The following is a 20,549-nucleotide window of genomic DNA, read 5'->3' on the forward strand; positions in this document are numbered from 1 at the left end:
TGGGGGCAGGGCGAGGGCAAGAAGGGAACTTTTTATTTTTATTTTCAGATATTAGTGGAATCCTTCATGTTGCTGATCCGTGCTTGTGTTTGCTGTGTTGTCTGTCACACCGTTCATGGTTCAGGTGGCGATGATCAATTCCACCAATATGACCTTCATCCAGAACTTCACAGGGGAACAGGTAGGATTGGCCACCCATCCCAGCTAGCATCCATCCCAGTTACATTTTTGTATAATATACCATGTCCGAGCAGATGGCCTCCTACTTTGGTTACTCTCTGGCTGTCGCCGACCTGAATGGAGACGGGTAAGTCTTCCTGAAGTTGCTAGAATCTCTTTTTTCCTCCGTCTAAACTTTAAAACCTTCCAGGACGGACGATGTTCTGGTGGGGGCCCCCCTCTACATGGAGAGAGAAATTGAGAGCTATCCCAGAGAGGTGGGCAAGGTGTACCTGTACCTGCAGCTGTCCCCACTCACCTTCTCCGATCCTGTTCCGCTGACGGGGACGTACACCTTCGGCCGCTTCGGGACGGCTATAGCACCTCTGGGCGACCTCAACCAGGATGGATACAATGGTGAGCAGAAAAAAAAGAGGGGGTGGGGTGGGGGGATCCTTCTAATGAAAGTTGTGTGTCTTGTGTTTTGTCTCCGGTTGAGGAAATCCTAGCAGGAGCTGCTGCTTGAAATAATGCTTAGCTCTTCAGCCAATAAGGAAGTGGCATTGAGAGGTTTCATCTGTGTGTGTGTGTGTGTGTGTGTGTGTGTGTGTGTGTAGTGGGGTTATTTTTAACTCACCAGATGTGCAGAGAGATAACATCATCTCAAACTTCCCCTCTTCGAGCTTTAAGTTAATTTGTCTTTTGTATGTTTGTTTTATCCTCGCATGGATAAAACACACACGCGCGTGCACAAACACACGCACGCAAAAATGCTTTACAAATGAGGGAAATGATGTACATTATGGTCTCCGTGTGACACCTGTCACCCTGTTTCGGGTCTCTCCCACCTTTTTAAGCCCTTTAAACAGCAGATCAATGACCTCTGGATCGATCCCAAGCATTTCCTAGCATGGGAGACATCAATCACGTTAGGCTGCGCTGGTCTCTGAGGACCGGCGGTGCAGCCTGAGAGACCACGGAGACCGTCAGCGTTCGAAGATGATGTCACTATTCCTGGAGGTCACCGAGGAAACTTGCAGTTTTCAGTCTTTTCTGCTTACAACCACCGCCGCAAACCTGTTCTCAAATGTCGGCGTGTTCGTTGCACAACTTTTCACGTAGCTGTTGGGTTCCGTGCACGTACCCAAGGACGTGCATATGGACTCACAGAGACACACAGGCACATGTATGTGCCTCCATGCACACATGGTTGCACTTATCCTCCCGCAATCTACTTCATGTGGAACTACTTGTTTAGGCAGAGTTGGGGGGGGGTCCTGAGACAAACAGGATGTCCAGAGGTGTTTGGACAGTTACAGTAATGACAAAGATACTCTCATTAGTCCTGTCTGGCCACGCCGAGGTCAGAATTATTCCACTTAATGTGGGTGCGATCTGCTTCGTCAGGGCAGGTGCTGAAGTGTGTAACATTTGTGTAACATTTGGACCTACGTTCACATGACGACGTCTCAGCCGGAGATCATTTTCGGTCCTCGGGAAAGACACAGTGAGAGCGGCGGTGATGTTTGCTTGTTTTCACAGACCGCCATCGCTCAGATCTGATGGCGGCAGCGCGTGGACGCGGTCCCGATGATTTCAGCGACATGTTTTGGGGTTTTTTTTAAGAGCTGGCTGCGATTGGTCGTCGTTGAAACTGCCAGGCAATGCCTGAAGACAGGAAATGCAGGGAAAATAACATGCTTGACAGAACGCAGCCTCTCTAATCCTCGCTAATGAGCTGACATGTTCCATTGTTTGTTCGCATTTCACCGACAGCATATGGGAGTTGCAGGCGCGCTAAAATTAGCTTTTAGCATCAAAAACAGTTGGCGCACTGCTGTGTAGGACTGGATCACGACAGTTAATGCTTCGTGTAAGCCCTTCATGGCATCACTGTGCCAATCAGCAGCTCCCTCAGTGCAACTGGGCCTGGATTTGGATTACAATGGAAATACTTTGCATGATTGTTAACATAGCTCAAAACGTTTGCTGTGTGGTTTGGATACAACCCAGGAATGAACTGAGTAACACTTGAGCCTGACTTGGATATGGATTCGCCAAATCAGGGTAGTCCAAACCCAGTCCCAGGGGTTCCTGACCTACCAGGTCAACACTGGGTTTGGATACCCCGGCTCTAGCTTGATGAACTCAAAAGCTTCTAGTTTTTAAAAAAAACTGTTTTGTTCTAACATACAGTACTGCGTAACCACAAATCTGAGCAACGGATGAGTAAAACAAATGCAGAGGTACTTTCATCTGTCTCAGAGGAGCTTTAAACCTGTTGATATCTAAACCTTCCATGTGTCCGTTGTCATCACCGCAGACGTGGCGGTCGGCTGCCCGTTTGGAGGAGAGGAGCGTGGAGGGAGAGTACTGATATATAACGGTCACCCCAACGTAGCCGCGCAAGGCCTGAGGCTGAGCCAGGAGCTGAGAGCAGCCCGTAGCCGTGCCGGGGGTCTCTCAGGATATGGGTTCACGCTGCGAGGAGGCCAAGACTTGGACAATAATAAGTATCCTGGTAAATATGCTAAACACATCAGTCCGTCTCTGTGTTTTTCCCAGTGTTCTGTTTAAAATTCTTTCAACCTGCATTCCTTCCCTTCTTCACTTTTCCTTCCAGCTCCTCTCGTTACGCTCTCGCTTGCCTGTCAACTTGACCTCCACATTTCAGATTTCCCTCCACGCGCCCCCCTCTGCTACCATCCCGGTGTTTTGTGTAGTCCTTACCTCCTCCCCACCTCTCTGCTAAAGTCATCAGCTGGTTGAATTGGGTGGAGGGAAGAGTGCCAGCGGACGGCTACTGCTTCCATCCTCTCGGGAATTACAGTGTCCGAGTGGGAGAGAAAACGCAAGATTGAGAGAATGAAAGATTTTAATACCTTATCCACATGTTCCAGTCTGCCAGACGCACCAGCCCCCGGGTTCAAATCCCCCCAAAACTGAGTCGACAAAGAGGATTTCAATCAAATTCCCCGGAAACACATTCTTTCTTTCGGTGCCACCTACTCACCGACTTTCCAACAATAGAAACCTTCACTTCAGTCGTACAGATGCCGAAAAAGAGGCGTATTTGTCTGAGCGTGAAGCCGTTTCTTGAGATTTATGGTTGAGAAATGAAAATCCATGTGAAGAGAAGCAGGCGCCGTCTTCTGCCAGTGTTGTCCTGGCTCTGGGCTCGTACAGATTAAAGGCTTGAAAAGGGGAATTTGTTTAGTTTCACCTTTTTCTTTGCTTTTCTTTACCCCCACTGCCTTTTCTCCTATTCCTTTTCACTTGGCTATAATAACAGATTTCTTCATTCCACAAACAAGATATCAAGGGAAAATATGCACAAACGCGCGGCTGTTGAACCGTTTCACTGCCGGCCTGAAAGTGTGTCTTGAGCCTGCGCCAGGCCCGGGGTCAGTGCCTGACCCTGCGCAGGCCCGCCACAAATCAGAAGCGCCGGATTTCAAAACACGATACAGTAACTACACACGAAACAGGGCAGGTTGAAAACCAAGACCTGTGGAGGTCCTCTGGGAGGAGGTAGCGGAGCAGAAAACTCACGGGTGGCAGAGCTTCCAGCCAACACACACAAGCCGCATAAACATGCGCAGGCAAATGGTGCAGGACCTGCGTCGTCTGTCATTAGCGAGCCGGCTGGCGGAAGTGGAGCACGCGCGCGCGCTCGCAGCGTCGTTAGGACGGTAGTAAAGTCACACCGTTCAAAGGGGGCAGATACGTTTGATCAGCTCTGTCAGGGGACTGCGAGAGGCGTCTGGGAGGCCTGTAACAGCAGCCACATGCTCACGTCCCCGTCAGATGTCGTCGGGCTTCAGGAGCACGGAAAAGATGGATGGTGATTAAGTTCCGCTTTTAGCCTTAACTGGCTTTTTTTTAAAGAGATGTCATAAATATCACAGAAATCCATTTATGGTAGGAAACTCGGTTATGCTGGGGGGGGGGGGTCTGCTTTTAAAATCCACTTCAGAGAGTTTATGTTAATTAAATATTTAGCATGTTCTGAAATTAGACCCTGATTTACAGGTTCATTAGTGAGCGGGTGACATCTGCCAGGGTGTGTTTTAGCAGACAGATCACACACTGATGTTATTTATTTAGTTTTATTTCTTAATGTTTTTTTTTATCCTTCCTACTATCGGATAAGTTGGGCGTCTTTTTTTTCCCATTGGAAAAATGTGGGAGAGGCTTGAATGAAGTTGGGGTCAGCTGTGTATTGGATGGGGGTTAAATGGCCTTGGGGTGCATTTCAGGTTCAGCCAGGAGGTCAGAGGTCAAAAACCGACAGTGTTTGTTACCAGTCAATCACGCGGGGCTCTGGTTGATTTGGAGACCTGTCAAGGTCGATGGTTCGACGTCTGCTAGTCGGGGGGGGGCGTCATTAGGCGGCACAGTCAGTTGGCAAGAAGGTGAAAATTTTATTGCTACTTTAATCTTCGATGTTTCCTGGATACGATTTCAGTTTAAAATCAGTCAAATCAGACACAGTTAGAGGAGCTTTTTTGTGGTTTTATACCTCTGGTGTGCTTTTAAATCAAGCCACGCACGGCTGATCCTTCACATTCGCTGCGGCCCATTTCCTCTGTCAGCACAATTAAACACATGCATCAAGTTACCGAATAGCTTAAAAATATCATTTATGAATCTAAAAATGAGATAATGCTCCATTTCCTCTCAAATCTGCCTCTCTTCTGTTTTGTTTTGTTTTTTTCCGACCAGTGCGACTGACCTTTTGGCCTTTCATGGCAGAGGCTGGTTCCCTGCAGCCAAACAGGCATTCAGGGTCGGCAGCACGGCTTGACAGTCTGTCTAAACTCTAAAACGGTGGAGGTTGTGTTTTCACAGCCTCAGACAGACACCATCAGCAAAAGGGGCTCAGTTACCGGGACTGGACCCTCCACCAGTGAACGTCTGTTAGCCCACGCGTGTCCACCGACTCCCTGGAAACCCAAACTCGCCTCAAATCAAGAGTGGCAGGCGAGCTTTTCGGAGCGTTAGGAAAAGGAAAAGTGGGCCGTTATTTGATTTTGCAGCCACGCTCACGCGTACGCGCACGCTTGACCCCAGAGGAGCCTTGGCAGAGAAGATTCATCACACAGAAACACACACAAGTGGAAGGGATGGAACTGGAATCGGACCTGGAGTCCAGCAGCCCCAGTTTGCCACTTCTCACTCTCCTGGAACCAGTTCCTGATGGATTTACCACATTCTAGTTCAGGCCAAATTTGTTATCAGCTGTCCTACTTTCTTGCTCCTATTGTTATTTCCCTCTCTTTCCTGCACATTTCCAGCTGTCTCCCAACTGTCCTTTTCCTCTGCTGGTGGCTTTACACACAAAACACACTCAGTGAGACTCTGTGGCCCGCGTGGAGGAAGGACAGGGGCCTAAACATCTAATGCTGCAGCTTTAGGGGGGCTGAGTGACGGCAGCCAGAGGCTGAAACAGATGTGCTTCTCTCAGACTCAATTAGTTCCTTTCTTATTGGCTATGGAAGGGAGGAAAGACGCAGCGAATGACGTGTAAATCCGGCAGGAGTGTGTTTCCTCCCGTCCTGGTAAATTTTAATAACTGCAGGTTTTTGGTGTTTTGGAAAGCTGACGCTCCTGGCTGCTCTATCAGACTCCAGGCCTGGATAAAGGCGTGAAGCAAAATAAAGCACAACTGCAAAAAATAAATACCCATTACCTGAATTCTCCTTTTCCTCTGGAGGAACTCGTTTTAGGGAAGCCTTCATTTCAATCACAATCCAATCTTGCTGCAGTCTCAATTAAGGCTTTTCAATTTCACATTGTTTAAATCAGCACTGTGCGTGTGCCTGTGTGTGTGTGTGTGTGTGGTGTGTGTGTGTGTGTGTGTGTGTGTGTGTGTGTGTGTGTGCGCGCGCTTTAATTGTGTGAGTCCCTCGACCACAGCTATTAAACACTTCTGTATTTTAAACCCAGACAGCCAATTTAAAAGTGTGCGTTCATCACCAAAACCCTCGAAACAAACAAATAAAATCTAATATAGACGAGTTTTGGAGCAGCTTTCAATTAAGGGCCTTTCCTGCCCCAAGGCCCCTGGGGAAGGTTCTTCAGTAAAACCTGATTGGGGGTGTTGTCATGGCGCTGGAATTCACAGGTCCTCGCAGGACACACACACGGGCGCACAATTTCAAGGATTAGCAATAAAGGGGAACGCTGTTTTTTACTGTTTATGCCCAGAAAATGAGATCGGCACACACATCTGAGTCTGATGAGGTTCGGCGGAGGCGTTGAGATGGCTCCCATCTGTGCCACTCTTTGATGATTTCCACACTCTCCGTCTCTCTCCTGCAGATTTAATCGTGGGGGCATTCGGCTCGGGCGAGGTCTCGGTCTACAGGTAAGGAAGGAAGCGACGCGTCTCATCTCACCCCCCTTCCGGTTCTCACGGGTGCGTTTGTGTGCTCAGGTCTCGGGCTGTGGTTTCTGCTGAAGCTTCCATGGACCTGATCCCCAGAGTTCTGAACCCCGACGACCGACAGTGTCATCTGCCTCAAACAGACATCATGGCGACCTGGTAGGAGACAGCTCGACTCCATCTTGACTAAACATTAACACCTCACTGCCGTCTGGTTCACATGCTTCCAGTGGATGTATACAAATTAAGGATTATAAGATTTTATACAAAAAATAAACATGTAGGCCAGAAGTAAGGAGGCAGATGGGTTTGTTTCTTTCTAAAGAATTTATAATATTTTTTTCTTCTCGGCCATGTTTCCTCTCAATTCCACAAAGTGTTATAATGTTTCCCAGCTGTGTCACCCCCCCACCCCCCACCCATTTCCAGGAGGCATTTAATTGTGGCGACAATGGCATCAGAGGAAGTCTCTAACTCGTGATTTAGTGATTCTGGTTTTGTTTTCTGGTAGTCTTACATTTATCTCCTGTTAACGACCCACATTTTGGGGAAGTGAGGACATTCTGGCGGCATTCTCTCTTCTCCCGACTTCAAAGGACAGCTTGAGGGTTAAGACTTGCTTTTGAGGTTGGAGTTGGAATTGGGTTTAGGTTAAGGTTAGTGTCAGGGGGTTAGTTGGGATGGTTAGGGTTTGGGTAAAGAGCCGAGGAATGCATTATGTTCGTAAAAGTCCTCACAAAGTGTTTGTTTGACCTTGTTTTATTTATTTTTTTGGTCACACATTTCTGTCCCCACTTTTTTCTTTCTAAAAGCATTAATTTATCATAAAAAGAAACACATGTTTGTACTTGTATCTTATTGACATAATGCATTCCCAAGCTCCTTATCTTAATCCTAACCATTACAACCCCAAACTCCATCTAAACCCAAACTAAACTCCAACCTTCACCTTAAAATCAAGTTTAAACCCTCAAACAACACTTGAGGAAGTGAGAGCCGGTCCAAACTGCAACCACACGCATGAACACAAACACACAAAGTTGATTGTGTGTTTTTATGAATGTGTGTGTTGCAGGAAACATGACCGAAAGCATCATTTGCAACATCACCTCTTAAAAGCATATCTGCAGGACTCTGCAGCGCTCGACACATTTGCGTAGTTCAGTTTTGTTTCTGTGGGTCTTCATGGTTTAGAATAGAACCCAGGGCAGGCCAGCTGCCCCGTCTGTGGTGGCACAAGTGTTGGCAGCGGCTAAGAAAACCAACAGAACATTGGTCAGATTGACAGAGAGCTCTAAACTGTGGAATTCTGGTAAAACAAAATTTTACTTGGTTCAATAAGCTGTAATAATATATTGGTCACAGGGTTGGAGGTATACAGAGAGAGAGAGAGAGAAAGTGAAGGGTGATGACATTTGGAGAAATGCATTGTGGGAGGTAGCCCAAGCTGGATCCACTGATTCCATCAGATCTTAATCACAGGATTAAGTGTCAGTAAAATAACCCAGTGATGTCTGGAAAGCCTATAACTTTATTAAAAATGAGTGACCGCACTCCCAGTGACGCTTCCATCTTATTCCTGATTGCTGCCTCAGCATATTAGCAAGGAGCTGAACATGACAACACCCATGTAGTGATTTAGTTTAGTGAGTAATCAAGTGAAACTTGTCAGGTACTGAGCAACATAATTACTTATCCTTCCCCTTAAATTAGAATTCCTTGATCCGCCCCTTTTTCCAGAGCCCCACCAAATTTTAATAGGTTCTATCTCGGCTCGTTTCCCATCCTCCCACTATATCTACCCTGTATTTTTTTTCCACATCATCACTCTAAATAATAAACCAACCAACCAATAAACAAACACCCGCAACTTCCTTTCCAGAGCTAATGATGTCTGTTTATATGATGGATGTGCAAATGTGTGGAAAACTATGCAGAAAATGTTGTTCTACTATAGTCGTTTTGCACCCAAGAGACCAAAAACGAGTTCAAAGATTGCTGGGAAATTGGAGGAGAGGAAAGGAGATAAATTATCTGTGTGAATTATGGTGATACGTCAGCGGCACAAACTGGGGTCACATGGGCCAATGATTGACTAGGACTACTGCAGCTGTGGAGGAAGGGATGTGCGTGTGTGTGCGTGTGTGTGCGTGTGTGTGTGCAGAGAACGATTGCTAGAAGCGTGTCGGGACGCCAGGCGGAGATGCATTTTGGGAAAATCGTATACAGTAATTACAACCCGCAGGCCCGAGCTGTTGTCAGTAAAATGGAGGTCATTTCCGCGCTCGATACAGTTGAGCTCGACACACACTGCTTATTAGAGTAACGCTTGAACCCCAAAACACACCCCCACAAACACACACACTATATATAACACATTCATCAAACCACCTGCAGATTTCAGAGCGTCCACCGGGAGTAATTTTTAGAACAGGAACCTGCAACACATATTTATGATGCAGGGAAAACTGTTCATCATCATCATCATCATCATCATCATCATCATCATCATCATCATCATCAGAGTGTCTTCAGATAGTTTTAATTAACCCCAAACACACACAAAACATCTGCAACATCTGTGTTGTTTTGATGTTGATGATTGTCCGTTACCTCATACCGCTGAAGCTTCGGCGTTAAAAACTGGGGCATGAATTCGCCGGCTCACTCGGATTTTAGCAGCTCTGACTCCGTTGTGTGGGAGTCTCTTTCCTGTTCCTGATTACAGATGTGATAATGTGCACGCTTACAATTAGACAAACAACCATATGGGAAATGCAACAGGGCTTCCCAGTCTCCCATGTCTGCCTCTCTAATTGAGGGGGATTTCCCAGCGTCCCTTGGAGCGCGAGAGTGCCCTGCTTTGCATTTTATTAGGTTAAAAATGCGACCTAAATGGACCCAGCCTGCGACACCCTAATCTAATCTGCTATGGCACTGCCCCACCCCTTTTAAAATGATCTTCATAACAATTCCAACTGTGTTGCATTCACTGCCAGCCAGAACTGACAAAACAACCCGCTTTCCTCCACGTCCACAGAATTTATTGTGCACTGATTTGAATTGTTATTGCATCCGAAACCGTCCAATGAAAGACACATTCTTTGGGGACTCGTGAGGAGCATTTCTGGTGAGCGAGTGTGTAATGCTGCCGTCGACAGCATGTGTGATCGCAGCCTTGTCTTTCTGCAGCCTGAAAGTGGACGTGTGTGCATCCGTGAGCGGAGTGGGGATCCCCTCTTCTGTAGGTGAGCAGACGATCCCACTCAATTCCTTTCAAATGGAACTTTACTCCTAAATATTGGACTGCCAGGCATAAAGGGGTCAAGACAGGCTTTAACGTCTCCTTTCTCCTCTGCACAGACCTGAGAGCAGAGCTGCAGCTGGACTGGCTGAAGGGAGTGAGGGGCGGGGTTAAGAGGGTTCTGTTCCTGGACACCCAGGAGCCCCAACGCACGATGCTCCTTCGACTGGGTCACAGACGCCCACGTGCATGCTCGACACACACCATTTACCTGAAAGTGAGCGCACAGATGCAACAGAACAAACCCCCCTGATCAAGTGACACAGGAAACAGTTTGAACGTTTTCATTTTCTCTTACACTCTCAGGAGGATGATGAGTTCAGGGACAAGCTCAGCCCCATCTCGCTGGCGCTGAACTACAGCTTGGTTCCGCCTTCTCACGGCCAGGACCTCCCTCCCATCCTCAACCATTACAGCAGCACCTTCCTGCAAGAACAAGTAAGTTCTTGGAGCTTTTGAATGAAGTTTTTGAACACGCCTGCATCTATATTGGGGTTCATATACGCCACACCTTCCTCCTGGTCACCTCCCTCCCCTCTGCTCCTCTTCCTCTCAGGCCTACATCCTCCTCGACTGCGGCGACGACAACGTTTGCATCCCCGACCTCCAGCTCTCTGCCACCATGTAAGGCTTCACCTCCGCCCTTGTCTTCACGGAGAGAGAAAAGTTTAGACTGAAACTCCATGTGTGTGTGTGTGTGTGTGTGTGTGTGTGCGTGCGAGAGTGAGAATAAGCCTTCCCTTTGTGGAGTTTCCAGCTGTGCCATATCTCCATGACAGCATTATACAAACATCCCGTCACCCTGACACACGCGCACATTGTTGCGGTGGTCTTTTTTTTTTTTATTCCTTGAACCACTGGCAGAATTTCTCAACTGAATTTTACCAGAAACCACAGAAGAAGATCTGGAGGGTCTCGTTAGTGCAGCGAAGTTCCTTTTGAGTGAGTGAACCCGTTCCCTTTTCGCAGGGACCGCTCAGAGCTGCTGATCGGAGACGATAACCCCGTCCTGCTGACCATCACCGCAGTGAACCGAGGAGAGGGGGCCTATGAGGCGGAGCTGCACGCCCTGATCCCGCCAGAGGCCGACTACATCGGGGTGAAGCGCAGCGCGGAGGTGCACAGCCGCACGCTGTCCGAGATCTCACACAGGGACACTGAGAACAGAGACACGCACCGATTGTTGCTACACGGGCCATTTGAGGCTGCAGTCACAGAACGCCATCACATCCTGTTGTGTCTCGCGCGGTTGTGTGGATGATTAAAGTGGGGCGATCAGCAGGGAATTCTTTACTGGCATCAGACCAGAAGTCCCCATTATGATTTACAAGCTACATTAGTGACCACAGAAACAGACTGGGTCAACTGCGTGTGTGTGTGTGTGTGTGTGTGTGTGTGTGTGTGCGTGTGTGAGAGAGAGAGAGAGAGGTAATGAGTGTGTAATGAGACTCCTTGATTGATGAGGTTGTTACTATCAGAGCATTCATCCTCCTTTCCCCCCCCGCCTCCCTTTGATGGTGACACACTTCCCGCCCTGTTGTTGCCATCTCGCTCCCATCTCGCTTCCAGTCCGCCCTATTAGTCACTTTCATCCGCTCACAGCCTCATCCTTTCCCTCTCCTCCTCCTCCCCAGGCTCTGTCTGAGCCTGACTGTGAATACAAGACGGTCAATGACTCCAGGATGGTGGTGTGTGACCTGGGGAACCCGATGGTGGCCGGCACGGAGGTGAGTTTTGGCACGGCGAAGCACAAACACACACACCTTCACCAACTCTCCAAAGCACATGTTGAGACTCCAGAGCTGCTCAGGTTCAATTTAGACTGACTGATGCTTCACAGTGATTGTTGATCATCGTCCTGGCCCGCATTCCACACACTCCTGAGACCACACTTCCACCCCAGTGTGTGTTTGTGGGCACAAGTGTGTGTGCGCTGTGTAATAATAATAACCTCTTGGATAGCTGACACATGCAGGAAGCCGAGGATTTGTAGACTCGAGAGCCGTCCTTTCCTACATGAAATCCCACCATGCTGATGTGTGTGTGGGGGTGTGTGGGGGTGTATGTGTGTGTGTGTGTACATGTGGTACCATGACAGTGTCAAGGTCGGCATAGCGGTGCATTTGGAGGTGACACAGGGCCTTACTGATAAATCAATTATGTGATCCTGTTTCACTTTTAGGGGAGGACACCCCCCCCCAAAAACTAAACAGTACTCGTAAATGTGTGTGCGCGTACACGTGCGTGTGCGCCTGCTCCCCCCAGCCGTCCAGATGTTTCCCATATTTAACTCGGCTTGCCCCACCGGACTTTCGGGACTCTCAGAGCTTATGCAGAACATACCCCCACACCCGGCCTGACTCATGTTCTCAGTCGCTCTCATCACAGCTGCTGCGGCGCTCTCCTGCTAAGAGCACCGGATATGGTTTCTTGCACGTCTTTTTAACACTTTGACCCCCCCCCCCACACACACACACACACACACACACACACACACACACACACCTCCACTTTACAGTTCATTAGGCCTTGACGGCTGGATTTAGCATATTTCAAAGGTTTGATTGCAATCAATAATGACTGAGGAGGATTATTATTAATGACCTTGACCGTGAAGGGGGGGTCCTATTATGCGGAGACGATCGGGTTAAAGCCATGCTCCCATCCAGACACCCAATATGCAAATAAAAAACCTTGATAACCACATTGAGTTTAAAACCTTTCCTGCCTTTGTTCTTGCAGAAGACTTATTGATTAAAATTAAAATAACTGTATTTAATGGAAACAAGCTGATTTAAAAAAAACAAGGCATTTTAATTTGCCACAGGACGGAGGTCTGGAATTTCCACATTATATCCTGTAATATTCATTAGAATCAGTGTCTGATCCCTGTTTTTGTGTGGAAGCAGCTGCAGTTATGTTCTGCCTTTATTGGAATTAATACCAAATACCAAAGAAAGGTATCCTGAAAGTACAAATTCAGTCTCATCCGAGTGGTCGTGTGGTCAAAAGTGCTTGTTTGGATTTTCAGTGAAATAGGATAAACTTGTCTAAGAAATAAAATAAATACGGCTGTGTGTCACATCGTCTGGGGCCGCTGAGAAGCTTCTGTCTGCACAGCAACAAAGTCTGTTGAAACTTTATTTGTTGCAGTCGGTACCAAACAGTGACAGCTTTATGCGGTGAACTGTCCCTATGGGAGATTTCCCAAACCGTCACCCCCCACCCCCAGCATTCCTCCCTAGGAACTGCGGCCGTGGAGGACGGTGGCCCCCGACTGGAGCGACAGTTGTCGTGGACACGCGCAGATCTGCGCACCCTCGCTCCCCCTGAGAGACGCAACCCTTTTGGGATGTCCGGTCTCTGCAGATGATCGTGTCCACTTTAGATCTTTCCCGTCTGGCTCTTCTCCTCCAGCCTCTCTCTAATGTGTCCCATAAAGATGGCCTGTCTTTGTAGTTCCACGCCCCACCCCCACCGCCCCCCGCCGGCCCGCCTCGTGAAGTCTGCGTGTCGTCATTTCTTTCTCTGGATCATGTGAGCTCTGAGCGGTTGTCCTGGGGCACTTGAGTGTCTCTCTCACACACACACACACACACACACACACACACACACACACACACACACACACACACACTTTGTCATACAGTGAGTGATGGAGTCGTCCGCCACGTGTTTTGAGTTAACCTGGGAGACGGAGGATTTAAACCGGAGAGAGACGTGAACCCAAACTGTAGCTTTTAAGTGTGTTGTCTGGATCGTGTCCACACACACACACACCACACACACACACACAGAGCATACCTTCAGGCTATATGGTGCAACAATGAGAGAATGCCATTTACACGGCCATGCCATTTAACTACTGCACATTGAACACGGTGTTGCCTTTGATTCACAGATGTGTCTTGTTTCCTCTGTCTCTCTCTGGAACTGTCTTCCTTGTCCCCCACACATGTTCCTGCGCCTCATCCCTCCTCCTCTGCCGCACCGCTGCCCAGCTGACTGTCGGTTTGAGGTTTTCCATCCAGCGGCTGGAAGACGTGGGGCCAATGATCGGCTTTGCGATGCAGATCCACAGGTGACGCACCCACGGCCTCTGGGGCGTAGCTCCCCTGTCCCCGTAAACACGCACAGAGCGCTCTTTGTCTCCTCTCCTGAACCATGTAAATAGCTTTCATGTCTGCCCCCATCACATCTCTGAATGCGGTTTGATCAAACTCACCACATATGAGAAGCCAGTTAGCCCTGAGGAACTCCAGAGAGGAAACCAGCTCTGCACAACATGCTTTCTGTTTGCTTCATCGTTTAATACATCACGTCACCAGACAGAGACACTTAAATGTCAGCCGGCGTCTCGCCGAACGTCTACTTGGAGTCAAGCGAACATAAAACTTCGGCTGTTTCGCCGGTTTTGCTTACATTTCTCAGCGGCCTCCTTAAACGTGTCAGCAGACACAGAATATATTTGGGGGTTTTGGGTTCTAACCCTGAGAATCTCTCCACAGCTCCAACAAAGACGAGCCTCACAGCAACCTCGTCAGTTTGAACCTGACCATCGCTGCCGTGGCTGAGCTGGATCTACGCGGGTGAGTGGGGACGTGAGACAGCGCGGCGTCCTGCCGCCTCGTCCGCCTCCGATCCGGCTGCAGCCCACGTTTCTCGGGTGTTTGCAGGACATCAGGCGCAGCCTCAGATGTTTAAATACGTGCAGCCTGTTTACATACGGATGGAAAACAGCATGAAGAGACAGAACTAGAAATATATTTGAGCTAATCACGAGCATATGGGCCTTTGACATGTTCGCGGACACCCGTGTGCCCACGAATAAACACACGCGCACGCGAGCGCAGACTTCAGAGCTTGGATTCACGCTCGGCATTGTTTGGGTGTGGTCAGTGTGACATGTAAACACAAGAGGACCTGGGATGAGGGAGACGAGGACAGATGAGTCCTGTGTTTGTGTTGCTAAAGCCGCCCTGACTCAGCTGACCTCACCTTCCCTTAAGAAGTCTTCTTGGGGTTTTTATTATCATTAATATTATTATTTTCTCCAACCTTAACGACTTTGGCCCACTAAGTTCAGACTGAATGCTCAGAATAGTTTCCGAATCTGTTTTTCAGTTGAATAAAATTCAGAGATCAACACTTAAAGCCCTTAATTGGTATAGCCGTTGTTGTGGTCCGGAAGGACACAGTTCTCAGTATACAAGAGTCATGCCTCTGTAGCAGTGGAACGTTTCCATAAAAACTACAATTTCTGGTCAGTTTTGTGGCCCAGAGACTCACAATAATAATTTTTAAAAAGCCTTACATTATCAGGAAACGATCCAGGTGACTTTCAGAAATATCCCAATTTGAAATAGATGTTTGATTAGTGAAACAGTTGGAATGTTTTAAAATGGTAAAAATAATAAAATAAACCACTCCTCTGTTATGATTAAAACTATTGGCACATCTACTAGGATGTTGGTATGTTGGAAGCTAACCTGCTAGCTCAATTTAGTCGTTGCTGTAGATAAAAACGTTGTTTTATGCAGTAGGCATGAGTGGACTTGGACCAGACTAAGTACCCTAATTAAATAGCATGTCGGTGCGTCCCGGATAATGGCATCTAGATCTTCAATTGAATTTCCAGTCAAAATAATCGTGTTTCAACGGTGATTTCTGCCCCATTTGAGCAGCTCTAGAGTGTCACGGCGCTCTCTCTCCTCTCTTGTCAGGGTGTCTCATCCCTCTCAGGTGGTGCTGCCGTTCCCTCGCTGGGAGCCCAAAGAGAAGCCTGTTAAAGAGGACGAAGTGGGGCCACAAGTGACGCACATCTATGAGGTAAATGCCCAGCATCTCGGCTCTGTGGGAGGAAAGGAGGGAGCGAGTGATGAAGAGATTCAACGCTCTTTTTGCTGTTGTGCAGACGAGCAGAAAAGTCAGTTGTAAATGAAACTAAATCAATTTGGTAAAAGCAGAACAGTAGCTCTATAAAGAATTCAGCTCTGGCTGATCAAAGGTCTTCAGTTCTGGAGTAATTACTGCTGTGAAGGCGGGAAAAAAGTGGGGAAGGACGGGAGCAGAGAGGTGGGAGGGAAGAGGGTAAATGAGTAATAACTGTGAGGGTAAAACAAGGTCCCGTTGGGGATTAAAGATTTAGAGATGGAGAGAGGCTGGCAGACAAGCTTGAGAACCACCCCTCCCCAAAAAAAACACCCACATGTGCAGAGTTGCATCTGCAATCTGGGCTTTCCTTTTGTTTTAAAGGGTCCGTAGAGAGGGGTCGCGGCAGTGTGGCCCTGTCCTGCTGCAGCTCATAATCATTTTCATGTGCGGCACTTTTCCCAGTAGGCAGCTGCTCCCAGTTAGAGAGGGACGGGGTTTTATTCCTGCAGAATTCCTGCCCTGCAGCACCGGGGATCGCGTCCTGTTTGGGCGTCTTTCTTCAGTGTTAATGTGTGTGCGCGAGAGCCAGACAGAGACGTGGAGAGAATAGGTGGAGAGGAAGCGGCGAGTTGATGGTTCGTTTGTGTTTATAATCCACTTAGTTTCACATCGAACTGGGAGTCTCGGGCCAGGTGATGCCGTGGACGTTACTCGTCTTCTATTTCAGTCTCCAGTGAGACTGTAGCGTTGGAACGAGAGCACAGGTGGTGGGTGTCATCATCCCACTGTTATGGTAACCTTATTATAGCCTCGCCACTGGGGAACCGCTAATAAAATACCAGACATCACCACGTTTGCTACTTTCTTCTCATCTCCAGCTCCATAACTTTGGGCCCAGCAGCATTCAGGAGGCCCAGCTCCAGGTTGGCTGGCCGTCCCGTTTCCGTGACCAGAACCTGCTCTACGCCATGGAGATTCAAACCGACGGCCCGATTAGCTGCAAGACAAACAACAGCCTCAACCCGCTCGGCCTCCAGGTAACACACACTGAAACCACACATTTTAAACACTGCCTACTGTGGAAACAAACATGCTTTATTCTACATTTCTTGCGTACTATTCAATTTTCTTGCATGTATAAAATATAGACTTTCATAGGATCAAACCACAGACTCTGTTTTATTTATTGTGCTGCCAGCGGTCGGTTCATTGAATCAGGCTTCCATCATCTGAACCTGAGCGGTGGAAACATAATTGTACCCATCGTTCTGGCTGCTCCTGACATTCTTGGGCTGGATGACGTGTTGTGCTTATTATTAGAAATCAGAGATGAAATAGTTTCCAAATCTTTGTGATATGATCAGCAGTGTAATTTGAAAAGAAAACATACTTTTATTTTTTTTAAAGTGCACAATTATGGCTGCAAGCGAAACGTTGTAGGCACTAATCATTCGTGAAAACAAAATTGGACACTCTTGGTGTCCCCTTTCCCCCATTTCTGAATGATTTTCCAGTGTGTTTGAGCGTAACATCTATATTTGATTGGACAAAAAAGGGAAAAACACGACAGCTTTTACCATTTAGGAGGCGGGGAGGTGTCAAAAACCTCCCCGGTCCACAAACAAGCACATTAGATTGATTGCAAGACTCTTGCCCCTAGGTGTGCGTGTGTGAATGATTGATTGGTGTGTGTGTGTGTGCGTGTGTGTCCTGTGTTGGACTGATGACCTCTCTAGGGGTTACGCCTGCCTCTGACACAGTGGCTGCTGGGATAGATCGGATAAATGGAGGGAATTCGTCAATTGCGACTCTGCTCCACCTGCTGCTAGCTAGGTTAGCTTGCTATGACTCCAAACACACGGATCCAGACATGAGCGTCACGTCTGTGTTCTCACTCGAGGCTGAAAGGGCGGGAAAAAGCAGCTCTCACATGTACCCATGTTAAAAACGGGGGAGGGGTCTGACTGTGGATGCTAGCCTAACAGGTCAGCCAGAGTTGTGATTCGGGACCCTTTATGTGTTAAAGTCACATCCTGGAAATGTGCGTTGCAGGTTTCCTCCGTCCAGGACACGCCCGAGCTGCTGGGCTTTTTGAGAAACGCCAGCGCGCCTCATCAGCGCCACAGACGAGCCGCCTCCGGCTCTCATGGTTCTGTCGGCAAAACTCTGGTGAGCCCTGTGTTATCGTACCTTTTGTCCTGAGGCCTATCGTGGAAGCCGTGCGGTGGTTCAATGGGCCTTCCCTCCCGCCCCCATCTGCCGTTTCCCTGCAGAATTGCACCAACGTCTCCTGTCTGAGGATCACGTGTCTGATCGGCCGCTTGGATCGGCGGCAGAGCGCCGTGGTGAAAATTCGCTCCAGGCTGTGGGTGCAAACGTTCCTGCAGGTCAGGCTCTTCCTTTCATGACGCTCTCCTTCGTTCCCCCTCACATTATGACCATTCGAAGGCTCCTCTAACCAGTCTTACCTTCGCCCGGCAGCACCGCAATAACCCCTACATCCTGAACTCCACCGTGTCCTTCGAGGTCCTGTCCATGCCTTACCGCGTCCAGCCGTCTCTTCTGCCCAAACGCGCCACCTCGGTAGGCTGACGTGGGTTTATTTAAGGCGCTGAGGGAGGAGGAGGGCTTGACCGTGTCTCTGCTTCCTGCAGATGGGGACCCACGTGCTGTGGGGGACGCCTGACGTGTCGTTCGCGGTTCCGCTCTGGGTCATCATCCTGGCCATCCTGCTGGGCCTGCTGGTGCTCGCCATTCTAACCTTAGCGATGTGGAAGGTAGGTGCACGCACATATTCTGGAGTGCCTTTCACACTGTAATACTAATGGAGTGATGTGACCCCCCCCCCCCTTCAGTGCGGGTTCTTTGACCGGGCAAAGCCGCCAGGTGACGACAACGTTTCGGACCAGGAGCAGCTGACTGCTGATCAGACAGGCGACGCCTAAGATGTCCCACAGCAGCTCCTGGTTGGAGGACTTGGGTACGAGAAGAAGGTGCACCTTTTGAGTCAACTCACACAGATCTGGGATCTGTACGAGTTTGGACCCTCTGTTGACGGACTTGAGGACCTGCTGAGGTAACTGACAGCACAGGCGGGAGGCCGAAAGGTCCAAAGAGGGAGACCGGCAGCAGGCAGAGGGGGACCAAAACACACTTTATAGGCTCGATCTCACACACACAGTCTGTCCAATGTAAACTGTCCATACATCAGAATGTTGCTGATGATGATGATGACATTTAAAATGTGTCTGTAAATGAATGTTTCTGTGCCCTGCCAGAGGCACAGAGACACTTCACTGTGTGTGTGTGTGTGTGTGTGTGTGTGTGTGTGTGTGTGTGTGTGTGTGTGTGTGTGTGTGTGTGTGAGTGAGTGTTTGTGCACTACTGTAGACTAGGTTCTTTTTTATCTTTTCTTTGGTCGTAAATGTCTGTAAAAACTTTCCTAAAATTATCAGTTTTACACACAAACACACACCCGCGCACGGCGGCAGTCACACGCATAAACACAGGCACAAAGTTGATGATGTATATTTATGAATGTATGTGCAATATTTGAGTGTTACATGATACTGAGGCTTGTTTACACTGGCATTCTTTTGTGAGAGCTTTCCACTGTGTGTATATAAATGGTTATTTGGTGTATTAGACAGCATTTCTGAACATATAAAAGCAAATATTTGAACTCAGTACAAGACAAATAAAAAGTAACTTATTATGGGGTTTTTTTTCTTCTTTTTTTGCTGTACAAGCTAAAATAAACAGTCCTGTGTGCAGTCTGAGGTGGCAATTATTTCGATTTATACTCTGCCATCAGTGATCTTAAAGCTTTTAATCAGATGTTAGTGTGGCATTATTGTGCACAAGCAGGTAGAAAGAAAAAAAACAAGTAATTCAGCAGTTTGTTCAGATGTTTGTGTTGTTTGAATTTCTTTATGTGGTGAAGCTTTGTGAGAATAAAGCGATCTTCCTTTTTGTATAATATGTAACTCACACATCGAGCGTCAACATGCAATCAACACAACAGCGTGCAAGTGGTGAACAGATTAACAGTAGTGTTCGGAGCTCGACGGCTCCACCACAGAAGAAGAATTTGTGCTGCGACGGAAAACCTGAGGCGGCGTGTGAAGATCGACAGTGACCTCTTGTGGTGAAAAGAAAGACAACAGTTGCGCTACATCAGTTCTGTTAGTGGCCTTTTAGTGGAGTTTTTCTTTATTAGATTCTTAGTTTTTTATTCCTATTATACTAATTAATTATTATATTATTTAATTATATCAGTATTAAGGATGCAAACCGATCCATTTAAGCTGTGGGTTATCTTTAAAGATGGCTTAGATTTCAAGTTACAAGTAAGGCAGTGCGTTTAATGTTTATCCTTTTTATAGTATAGCTGTAATGTGTTCTTTTAAATACAGAATATTGTATGCAAAAGAAAAGTTCATCCCTCCAGTGTGCCATACATCCTGCTCAGAGAGTCAACAGCTTTGCTCTTGAACGTCATCTGATTAGAAAAAGCAGACGCTTGGGCTCTTTTATGGCTCTTTTATACAACCACATTATTATGTTAATGCTTTCCAGTAAGGAGATGCTCTAATGTTTTATTCTCCAAACCGAGGTTATGAAAGTGGCTCACTGTCTATGAGGTAAAATAGAACATCATTATCCTTCAAATCAGCTGCAGCAGAGTCCTCATTGATATTCAAAATAAAGATGAAAGAGAAGACATGATCATCAGTACCTCTAGAGGGAACATCCATCAGGCTCCTGTAAACACACCAAACAGAGAACACACACAGCACCGACATTCTCAAAAACACAGGCGCG

General features: G+C 47.7%; 1 protein-coding gene across 1 annotated transcript in view; it reads left to right on the forward strand.

The window, feature by feature from the left end:
* itga8 (integrin, alpha 8) overlaps positions 1-19,704 on the forward strand; it is a 29,841-nt gene extending 10,137 nt beyond the window's left edge. Inside the window, exons 10-30 of the mRNA XM_057046492.1 lie at positions 125-181; positions 255-307; positions 371-576; positions 2,483-2,680; positions 6,484-6,529; positions 6,599-6,706; positions 9,740-9,795; positions 9,911-10,068; positions 10,158-10,289; positions 10,408-10,475; positions 10,821-10,968; positions 11,486-11,578; positions 13,853-13,932; positions 14,360-14,440; positions 15,575-15,680; positions 16,604-16,762; positions 17,778-17,894; positions 17,999-18,112; positions 18,207-18,308; positions 18,380-18,502; positions 18,581-19,704. Of these exons, the coding sequence (XP_056902472.1) occupies positions 125-181; positions 255-307; positions 371-576; positions 2,483-2,680; positions 6,484-6,529; positions 6,599-6,706; positions 9,740-9,795; positions 9,911-10,068; positions 10,158-10,289; positions 10,408-10,475; positions 10,821-10,968; positions 11,486-11,578; positions 13,853-13,932; positions 14,360-14,440; positions 15,575-15,680; positions 16,604-16,762; positions 17,778-17,894; positions 17,999-18,112; positions 18,207-18,308; positions 18,380-18,502; positions 18,581-18,670 (2,295 nt within the window). The 3' untranslated portion in view covers positions 18,671-19,704. The remainder of the gene's footprint in view (positions 1-124; positions 182-254; positions 308-370; positions 577-2,482; positions 2,681-6,483; positions 6,530-6,598; positions 6,707-9,739; positions 9,796-9,910; positions 10,069-10,157; positions 10,290-10,407; positions 10,476-10,820; positions 10,969-11,485; positions 11,579-13,852; positions 13,933-14,359; positions 14,441-15,574; positions 15,681-16,603; positions 16,763-17,777; positions 17,895-17,998; positions 18,113-18,206; positions 18,309-18,379; positions 18,503-18,580) is intronic.
* Positions 19,705-20,549: the final 845 nt, after the last annotated feature.

This window comes from Takifugu flavidus, chromosome 10 (genome assembly GCF_003711565.1).
Source record: "Takifugu flavidus isolate HTHZ2018 chromosome 10, ASM371156v2, whole genome shotgun sequence".
In the NCBI taxonomy this organism is placed as follows: domain Eukaryota; kingdom Metazoa; phylum Chordata; class Actinopteri; order Tetraodontiformes; family Tetraodontidae; genus Takifugu; species Takifugu flavidus.